This window comes from Helianthus annuus, chromosome 5, assembly GCF_002127325.2.
Source record: "Helianthus annuus cultivar XRQ/B chromosome 5, HanXRQr2.0-SUNRISE, whole genome shotgun sequence".
Classification (NCBI taxonomy): domain Eukaryota; kingdom Viridiplantae; phylum Streptophyta; class Magnoliopsida; order Asterales; family Asteraceae; genus Helianthus; species Helianthus annuus.
Genome location: NC_035437.2, coordinates 116194039 through 116205095, shown reverse-complemented (window position 1 = coordinate 116205095; position 11057 = coordinate 116194039). Strand labels below are relative to the sequence as shown.

Below are 11057 nucleotides of genomic sequence, written 5' to 3'. Positions count from 1 at the left end.
ACATTGAGATCGAATTTGCCTACCGTTATATTTACTTTGCGTTCGGGTAGCTATCACAACACCATTGAAGCTCAGTAACTACTAGACGTGAGCTACTTTAAGACATTTTAACATATCTAATGCATTCTAAGCAAAAAAAGAGCAACGTCATCAAATCAATACAATCGCTATCCAACTGCCTCCTACACTAGTCTTATTCACTTAACGCATGCTATAAGTAGAACTAAGTTGATTCGTCGAGTATTTCCTATATCCTTTGTAATGTTACCACTATTTCAGTTTAGAGAATAATCTTACAATTAGCTATGATGATATCAAGAAGATGATGCTACAAATAAAAGGATTCAGTCCGCAGAATATCAATCATTTACGCTGGCATCGACTTGTTCAATGCCTCGTGATTCTAACAGCGTCTATAAAAAACGCACGCTATAACAATGAGGGTGCTACACTATATGATGCGCACCCAAAAAATGAGCCTAAACGCCAGGTTCATCAAGAGCCGCTCACAATGAACAAGAATATTTCATGCTAACATGAGACGATAAAAGTTATCCGCATAATTCACACACTAATTTCAATTTGTTGAAGTCAAACTATCATATGATAACTGAACCGTCAAATCAACAAACACAAAACCCAAGAAACCTACCACAGGACACCGACACATCACCAACCTTGCGTCTCTTTACGATCATATAAGTATACAGTAAATTGGTTTGCTAACACCCTTACAAAAAAACCCGCCACCGCCAACACCACCTTTTAGCTTACCAAATGTATAAAAAAGAACTATACAACCTCTAATTTATGCATTTTTACTTATACGTATTTGGTCGGTCTCGTATAATCATCGTACGAGCGGGTTTGAAGTGGTATGTCACCACCCGGAAGAGTTCCATATCTACTAGACAACGGGAGTCTTGCACTCGAGTTGAGCCGTCCATCACCCGTAAATGGTGGACCTGTGTCCAATCTCGGGTCAAAAGCAGACTGGCCCACACCCATTCGTGGATCGATGGTAGTATGACCCACACCCAATCTTGGTTCAAATGTAGACGGGCCCACACTCAATCGTGGGTCAAGGGCACTTGGGCCCATACCCAATCGTGAGTCAAGGGCACCCGGGCCCATACCCAATCGTGGGTCAAGGGCACCCGGGCCCATACCCAATCGTGGGTCAAGGGCACCCGGGCCCATACCCAATCGCGGATCAAGGGCACTCGGGCCCATACCCAATCGTGGGTCAAGGGCGGGTGAGCCCATACCCGTATCCAATCTTGGGTCACGAGCAGACGGATGGATATCTGATCTCGGATTAAACATAGACGAGGGTAGTCTAGAAATTTCAGTCATGGTTTCTTTGTAGGGGAAGGTGGGGACCATGCGAAACCGGTCTTCCAAAGAAGAAGTTGATCTAGAAAAAGATTCTCTATACGGGCTAGAAATGTCGTTGGTAGGGTAACTAGTCAAACTTAATCTAGGATCATACGTTAAGGAGTTAGCTCGGATCGGTGAAACTTCATATTCATAATCAGATGGAACTCTGAAAAGCCCAGCCGAGCTAAACGGAACCGGAAACTTTTCCCCGCCTCTATAAGTAGGAACAGAAGACCCGATTTCTATTAACGGAAATTTATCAAGGTTCTGTTTTAGTGATAGTTTTGCCTGTTGAAGTGCCTCGAGAACAGAACCTAATTTATCCGGATTTTTTTCAGTTTCAACGTCGGGTTGTTCGTATGATGCCTGTGATTGGCTGAGATTTGTGGGGGTGACTTGCAAAGGTGGAGGTTGACTTTGACTATCTAACGGCTCATTTTTTGTGTTGTGATCCGGTAAGGGTTCAGGGTCGGTTTTGGGGTTTTCACTTAAGTTGGGATCTCCTACACAATGGTCAACTGATTGACCTCCGGATGTAAGTTGTTCAGTCGCGCTACGTGGCGGTGGAGATGGAGCTTTGGTTTCTGCTGTTTCTTCTGTTACGTCTGAGTGGGTCCCATGGTCGCATGAATTTTCCTGAAATTATTCATGTTAACATTAAGTCAAACCGATTGCAATGTTAGTGGCAGTGGACGTTAATAATTCATAACTATAGATCCAAGATCGTTCTTTAATTTAAAATGTGGTAAAATGGGTGGGCTCATGGGTCAGGAAAATTATTAACGTTTTAAAAACCTTGTACCGTATGTCCTTTGACCCAAACCCAATTAAAATTTTCAGTTAAGGTTGGGCAATTTAGTCATTTTATCCATGTATTTAAAGTATATTAAAAATAAAAGATAGAATAATCATTAACATCTCTCTCTCTCTCTCTACATTCTGGAAAAGAGAGAGAGTGCTGAATGAGAAAGAGTGTTAGAGAAAAAGAGTGAGTTTTCGGTTTTTATATTTATGAGTAAAATTACGAATGTGCCCCCATGTGCCTTGCACATGATCAAATTTAACTGGAAAATCTAACACTTGTTAGTGAAAAGGACATAACGCAACGTGTTAGTGAAAAGGACATAACGTGCAAACTTTTGAAAGTATAAAGTAGGATTCTTGATATATTTAATGTTATAAAGAACAACTAAAGTTTGATATAAACATAAAGGACGAAAAGTGTAATTACCCTTACTAAAATTATAAATTTCACTCACAATATAATCTCTCTTTTTTTGCCATGTTTACTTTTGGGCATTTGTCAGATGTCAAGAATACCCTCTAATAAAGTCCCGCACTTTATTATTAGGGTAAATTACTTTTTGAGTCCCTGTGTTTTATGTGTTTTAACTAGTTGAGTCCAAAAGCAAAAAGTTTAACGACCTGAGTCCCCATAAGCATTTTCTTTAACCATTTAAGTCCAAATTTCTAACACTGTTAGAATTTTTTGGTTAACTATTGTTAAATAACCAAAATACCCTTATAATTAAAAAATAAAAAAAAAAATATTTCTCTCTCTCTTTTTAACCTAATTAAATCCCCTTTTCAATCCCCATTTCACACTTCCTTCATCTTCAATCCCTGAGTCCCCTAGTTTTCGCTTCTTCTTCAGGTGAAATTAGGCCCTACGAAGGGGACTCACGCTCAAAGGTAATCTAATTTCTTTTTATCTGTTATCACCACATGGAATCTATGTTTGTTTGGTTTCTGAATCTGCTGTTATGACCTTGGAGTTGGAATCTGTGTTTGTTTGCTCATTTAATCTAATTGTTTTGAGTCCTTAATACACAGGAGCTGGAATCTATCATTTGTTTGTTCATTCATTCAATCTGATTGTTTTGAGTGAGTCTGTTACAACAACCTTAAATATACAAGAGCTGGAATCTGTGTTCGCTTCGATGATGCGTGTGGTTTTGTTCATTTGTTGTTTCATTCAATCTAATTTCTTTGAATCTGTTATGACCTTAAATATATAGAAGTTGTGGTTGTTTCGATGCGTGTTTATTCAATCTAATTGTTATGACCTTAGATATACAGTAACTGGAATTTGTGGTTGTTTTGATGCGCGTTTGTTAATGATACGGATTTGTTTCTTGTATTGGATTGTTTTGAATCTGTTGTGGTGTTAATGGTGGTGGTAGGGGTAGTCCGGTAGAGAGAAAGAGAGGAGGGTTGCATTAAAGACTTGTTCCTTATACTCTTGTGCATATAAGACTTGTACTTTGTGTGTAAATGACCAAATTACCCTTGTAGTTAACAAACTTGGTGGATGGAGTTAGAAATTTGGACTCAAATGGTTAAAGAAAATGCTTATGAGGACTCAGGTCGTTAAACTTTTTGCTTTTGGACTCAAGTGGTTAAAACCTATAAAACACAGGGACTCAAAAAAGTAATTTACCCTTATTATTAACATAAAAGTCATTTTTTACATGTTTAAATCCCTGTACTTCTCAATAATTCACGAAAGGTCCTTTTTCATATTGCGCTATGAATTGAGTAAGAAACGAGAGAACATACCTGTGTTGACCCATTATTCTCTCTGTATTTATCTTCCCATTCTCGCTGCGCCTTTTCCTCTTCTTCGTATTGAGCTATGAATAGAGCTTGATGTTCGAGTGCTCTTTCCATATCCGTTTCAGTTCCGTCATTTTGTACAGCATGCCCATTACACATATTGGTTTCTTCTAGTGAAGTCTCGGTTGCCAGATCAGCAGAATTTTGAATACCTTCTGAACTTGTTTGACCTTCGTTTTCATGATGACCATTTGTAGCATCATCGTTTTGTGATACATCAGCTCCTGACCTGATAACACAATGTAATTCCATTAGTTAGAAAGTTAACAGTCATAAAAAAGTTAGAAATATAACAAAACCTCTAAGTAAGTAGTAACTAAGAAAAATAATATTAAACTACATACAGGTAAAATGCCATTTTCGTCCCTGAGGTTTGGTCAGTTTTGCGACTTTCGTCCAAAGGTTTGTTTTCCGCATCTGGATCCAAAAGGTTTGAAATCTTGCCATTTTCATCTGGCTTGTTAACTCCATCCATTTTTCTTCATTAAGCCAGGGGTATTTTCGTCTTCTTTTTAACTTAAAGAGCAATTCGGTCTTTTTCACTTTATGTACAAGCATTTAGCATAATGTACAAGTATTCAAAATACCCTTACTTTTTTGTTAACTTAAAGAGCAATTCAGTCTTTTTCACTTTATGTACAGGCATTTAGCATAATGTACAAGTATTCAAAATACCCTTGGTAAATAAAAAAGACGAAAATACCCGACTTCACAAAGAATAATGGATGGGGTTAATGAGCCGGATGAAAATAGCAAGATTTCAAACTTTTTGGATCCAGATGCGGAAAAACAAACCTTTGGACGAAAGTTGCAAAACTGGCTAAACCTCAGGGATGAAAATGACATTTACCTCGAAAATAAAAGAAAACACGAACACCAAATCAGGCATAGACAAAAGAACAAAAACTGACCGGTGTTCTTTGTGTCTTATCTGGCGACAAGATTTACCAACACGTCTCGGTGAAGAACCGGTTGATGTGAAACTATTACGCCTTCTTCTAGAAGCATCCATGTACTTCTTCTTATCAGGAAAACGAGAAGATGTATTTTTACTGTTTTTCCAAGATAAACTTTTACCATTTACCGAAGAAGATTCAACCTCAGAACCTGAATATCCTTCTGTATTTTCCACATGTTTATCGTCCATGAAATCACTCGATATTTCTTCATCAGAGCTTGAATCAATCGGTTCCGTAATATCGTTTTTGCCATGATTTTCTAAAATAGCAAGAACACCTGCTGCTGCTTTCTCTGCCTTCTTTCTTTGCAGGGACACAAGTTGCAGTTGCCTTTCCAACTCAGTTACCTTTGTAAGTTACAAAATGCGGAAAAAAAAATAATCGTAAATTAAAAAGATTTAAGATTCTTATTGACATAGGAGTTGAGGTGGCAGAATGGGTGGGTCAGGCAGGTAGGGTAACAAATCAAAACGGGTTAGGGACAGGTCAACACTGCTAGGTTGACCCATAAACACTTCTAATTCTTTTTTGAGTAGAATGCCATTTTCATCCCTTAGGTTTGGCCAGATTTCGTCCAAAGGTTTGTTGTTTCGCATCTGGATCCAAAAAGTTTAAAATCTTGTCATTTTCATCCGGCTCGTTAACTCCATCCGTTTTTCTCCGTTAAGCCGGGGGTATTTCTGTCTTTTTTGTTAACTTAAAGGGCAATTCGGTCTTTTTCACTTTATGTACAAGCATTTAGCATAATGTACAAGTAATCACTTAAAAGGTAAATTCGGTCATTTTCACTTCATGTACGAAAATACCCCTGACTTAATGAAGAAAAGTGGATGGAATTAACGAGCCGGATGAAAATGGCAAGATTTCCAGATGCGAAAAACAAACCTTTGGATGAAAGCCGCAAAACTGGCCAAACCTTAGGGACGAAATGGCATTTTACTCTTCCTTTTTTACTTTTTATAAATCATCAATGTGTTAATTATGATTTTATTACAAAATCAATCTTAATTTTTGAATGTAATGATTGAGGTTGAATACATTCCATATAGACTTTGAGAAACATTCAAACAGTTTGACCCGTTGGCTAAGTTATTTTATTTTACCCTTTTGAGATTAAAACAGAACCCAAATCAACCCGTCCATAAGTAAATGGGTCAAAATGGCCACCTTTACACGGCATATGAGGAGTTGAGAGGAAGAAAAGGCAAAAGAAACAAATGGTATTATTCTATGTATTAATGTATTTGAGTGCATGTATGTTTTCCACCATTAAATAAAATAAAAAGCGAACCCGTTTTTCCAGCTCATACGCTCGTTTCCTTGCTGTACTTGAGACAGTTCTTTCAGCCAGCAATCGTGCCCGAAGAAACTCGATTGTCTTGGCAGTTGTGTCTTCCATGTTTTTATTGGTTCCTATAGAAAAATACAAAAAGTACAAAGAACATAATTACATAAACCTTTGAAGCAAACAAATTATAATAACATATTAGAAACTTTGTAACTGTTTATTTTTTCATGAGTGAAAAAATTTACAGATTGCCTACAGTTGAGATTCGTTTAGCATAATTAAAAAAACAGAAGTTAGTTGATGATCATAAATTACATAATAGCATGTCAATTTCATAAGTTGTTATAATATGACTTTCATTCCATGAAAGGAGGTGTGATTGAAGTCAATTCACTCATTTAAACCTCCATCAATAGTCATATATGAATCGACTTAATCACATGTGAGTTAACTCGTAATTTTGAAGTCCTCATAGTTCTCAAATCTCAACCCTTTAATGGTTCTCATTTGAACCAGCCCCTATATGTATGTAACACTTATAGGTATTTAGAGAGGAGTGGGGGTGGAGAATATTCAAAGGTGTTACAGCAAAGTAGAAGGGAGGTTAAAAGGCATAATAAGGTTTTTTGGTAAACAATTGCAAAGTAAAATGCACAAAAACAGCCGCAACTCAGAACCTGATTTTCATACGTGGTGCTTTATTGCTTGTATATTGTACATACTTAACAAAGTATGTACTACTTTCAGAATTACTCAAGAAGGTTACACAGTTACATATGCAAATGCAACAATAGTAGGATGAAATAACGTTAGTACATGCTTTACAATTTAAATGTGCTATAGAACTAGATAACAGGTCTTAAATACTTATTTGCTAGGAGAATTTCCATCACACAAATTATGCAGATACTCCTTGACTCCTTGTAAATTATATAGGAGAATTTCCATCACACAGTCGATTTGGGTTACTAATTACTTTATCTCCAACATATAAAATGGTAAAAATTTAAATTTAACTAAGGCAGCGTTCGTTTCATGGAATGGAATGGAATGGAATTAGGAAGTTTTTCTTTGTAAAATTGATCTTGGTTGGGGGAGAGAGGAATTTGAAATCCCATGAATTTCTTTAATCAATGAAATTTGAGACTATTTCAACATTCCTTAGAAATCCTTCACTTTAATGAAGGAATGGAATGGAATGTTGAAATAGTCACAAATTTCATTGATTAAAGAAATTCATAGGATTTCAAATTCCTCCCTCCCCCAACCAAGATCAATTTTACAAAGAAAAACTTCCTAATTCCATTCCATTCCATTCCATGAAACGAACGCTACCTAAAAGTAAAATGTGTCAAACAGGTCGAAAGTCACTAAAAGTGGTATTCAAATGCTTATAACCTTCGCTTTCCAAAAAAAAAAAAAGATAGGTTACTGTTAATAGTATAATATATATATTTGTATTTTATATTTTACTAATTTATAGAATAACATATGAAAAAAGAAGTGTTGGCGGGTCAACCAATCCAAACCCCATTTTAACTGGTATTAAATTAACAATTTTAAGTTTTTAACCCGTCACCCAACCCACCCATTTTGCCATCTCTAGTAATTTATAACTATAACTTGGAATGGAGGGAATATTACAAGCTTCATCGATTTTTGAATGTTTACATGAGAGATGAAATACATTACATGAGCAATTCATATTTGTACAAATCTTGAAAGTCAGTCTTCCTTCCAGGAAGGACTCAAAATTCTCCCCAATTGGAAGCCAGAAATATATGCTAGGAGGACCCAAATACCCCTACCTCCACTTTTCACCTTCCAACTTTTGAAGGCAAACAAACTACTTTTCAACAGATATATTACTATAAATACATCTAGCCATTGAAAAGATCTGACACGAGTACCAAAACGTTGCTGAATGTAAAATAGAAGTCATGTTAATTTTGAATTTAGAACTACCTAGGTTTCAAATATAAATCTCAAAAAAAGGTTAATGGTCACAACTTCTCTCACCATCAAGGTTTGAGGGCATGGTTATTAGACATTTAGACCAGATGTTAAACCATCATTCATAACTTACTTTTTCCTATAACATTACCACTAATTATGTATCAGTGATCAGGCAATCATTCAAACCTTACAAAACACTATGAAGACGTGTTGTAATGGTATTAATCTGATGGGAATCTGCTATGAGAGGGAAGTGAGTTATAGGTATTCTTAAGGGGCTAAAGTGTAATATGGGGGTTAGTATAAGTAATAGAGAATAAGGCGTGTTAGAGATAGGATTGAGTTTGTTAGTTCATTAGGGCCCCTGCATACGCAGCGAGAGAGGGCATAGCCCTGGTTCGTCCCTGTAACTTCTTTACGTTTTTCACAATACTATCAGTTTGTTCTTCTGTTCTTATTATCACAATCTTCACATCTCAGATCTCTATCATAATCTTATGTGTCCATTGCAAACAAACAATAACAACACAACTATTAAATCCAACTTTAAACCTACATCTGGATACAATATTCTTTAAATTTGGCTAGGTTTCAAATATAAATCTCAAAAAGGGTTAATGGTCACATTACCACTAATTATGTTTGAGGGGATAGTTTTTTTTTTTTTTTTTTTGAAAGGTAAACTTTTATTGACAACGCCAAAACCCTCAAACCAAGGGCGGCAACAGCAAACAGCTACAACACATCAAAAACTAAACATCAAATTTATACCATCTATCGCAACTCAAATTCCTATCTCTAGAACGATTAACATACCATAAGAACCCTAGAGACTTAATATCCTATAAAATATCTTCTGGTCTAGCTTCGATGTTGGAGAACCTCTTGTTATTTCTCGCTTTCCAAATACACCACGACGCCACAAACATAATACCTTGGAGGGCCGCTTTAGCCTTCTTCCCCAAATTGAAATGCTCACATGATTCAACAATATCCTTAACAGAAAAAAGGATCAACGTATTGACCTTACACCAATCCACAATATGACTCCATACGGATTACGGAAGACGCAACGCTGCAAGTACACAGGAGATGATTGCCAGATTCGGGTTCCTCTCCACACAACACACAAACGACGTCTTCCCCTTAACAATTTCTAGCTTGAAGAGCCAAGAGGGTCGGAATATGATCCATGACCGCCCTCCACATGAAAACATTACATTTTTTAGGAACCCACTTAGACCAATTCATTACATACCTGTTAACTGTAATCGGAGCCGCTGCACAGAAACTCTTTAACTGCCTTAACCGAAAATTCTCTGTTACTGCCTCCCATTCAAACCCACCTATCGTTGGCATCCGAAAGACCGAAACAGCCGTGTTTCGAGCATCTCAAACAAAGAATTCCACTCGGTAATCTCCGTTTCCGAACTCGGTGGTCGCTTCCAGTTCCATTGACCCAAAAAACTGTTTTCCACTGGGTTATATCGATCCTTAATAGTACAGCGTTTATCTTAACTTACTTTAGAGGATCGGGACATAATCAAGGATCGATCCAAAACCTGATATGCTGGCCGTTACCCACCTCCCCTTTAAGAACTTGATTCAATTTTGCTCCTTCGATTTTTATTTTTTCGACCGCTCTCACAATATTCTTCCAAACACCGTTAATTCATAACTTAATCATTTCTACAACATCATTACCACTATGTATCAATGATCACGTAATCACTCAACCCTTACAAAACACTTTGAAGAAGTATGGTAACCCTATTCATCTTCTGTCTCCACTACAAACAGTCACAACACAACTATCAAATCTAAAACTTAAACCCACATCTAGATACAATATCCATCAAATCTCAACCCGTATCAATTCACATCACTTCGAATTAAACGCCTATAGATCATAACAAATCCAGTTCAACTCCACAATTCATTCAGCCAAAATCAAATCGAACATACTAATCTCACAAAATCCAAACTCATCTACTCGCGAAATCACACAAAACACAACCAGAACAGATTCAACGACAACATCAGCAAATCTATCACACAGAGGCATCGATCTAAGCAGAAAACACTAGGTATCGTTATCAGAAACCCTAGGTACTACAATCAAAACAACAGTTCAACTATAAACTCAAAATCGGCAAAATTGAAGTGATTTTAGTCGACAAAACAGTTGAATTATAAATCAAATAAGTGCAAAATGAAGCGAAAAAAACCCTAGGTACTACAATCAAAACAACAGATCAACTAAAAACTAGAAATCCACAAAATCGAAGTGATTCTAGTAAACAAAACAGTTGAATAAACCATAGGTCCTACACTAAAAACAACAGATCAGCTAAAAACTCGAAATCGGTGAAATCGAAGTGATTTTAGTTGACAGTAGATTTGAATCAAGTGCGGAAATGAAGAGAGAGTGGAGGATTTGTACCTTACGCGTGGATTTCCATGGAGATTAGGAACCCTAATTACGAGAATTTGGGGGTTTTGTGTCTCTGTGTGGAAAGTGCAGTGACAGTGAGCTTTGATGAAGGTTCTGTGTGGTGGCTAAAAGTCAAAAAGGATTAAAAATATCATTGGTTTAGACTTTCGACAGCGAAGAGTGATGATAACTATGGACGGAGTTAAATATAAATTATCTGAAATTAAATTGTATTTTGAGTTAATTGCCAAAATCGTCCCTGAGGTTTGGCATGTTTGTCATTTTCGTCTAAAATGACTTTTTTTACCAAATAGCCCACCAGGTTTGTAACTTTTTGCCATATTCGTTCAAATGCCTAACTGGGTTAGAAACAACCGTTTGATGAGGGTTTATTTTTGAAATTTCACAAGTACAGTGCCTCATT

At 36.7% G+C, this 11057-nt stretch overlaps 1 protein-coding gene across 1 annotated transcript; it reads right to left on the bottom strand.

Annotated features, from left to right (window-relative positions):
- Window positions 1–551: 551 nt before the first annotated feature.
- On the bottom strand, window positions 552–10808 carry LOC110941060. Its single transcript, XM_022182665.2, has 5 exons — window positions 10643–10808; window positions 6247–6368; window positions 4908–5302; window positions 3940–4225; window positions 552–2016 (listed from the first exon to the last, which is right to left on the bottom strand). Exons 2-5 carry the CDS (start codon window positions 6352–6354, stop codon window positions 823–825), a joined length of 1983 nt encoding a protein of 660 aa, XP_022038357.1. The 5' UTR covers window positions 6355–6368; window positions 10643–10808; the 3' UTR covers window positions 552–822.
- Between the last annotated feature and the right edge of the window lie 249 nt (window positions 10809–11057).

Coding starts and splice junctions, on each gene's coding strand:
- LOC110941060 (XM_022182665.2), bottom strand. CDS start 6,354: ATGGAAGACACAACTGCCAAGACAATCGAGTTTCTTCGGGCACGATTG. Junction 5,303..6,246: donor CGTATGAGCTGGAAAAACGG/GTTCGCTTTTTA, acceptor TAACTTACAAAG/GTAACTGAGTTGGAAAGGCA. Junction 4,226..4,907: donor ATAAGACACAAAGAACACCG/GTCAGTTTTTGT, acceptor TTGTGTTATCAG/GTCAGGAGCTGATGTATCAC.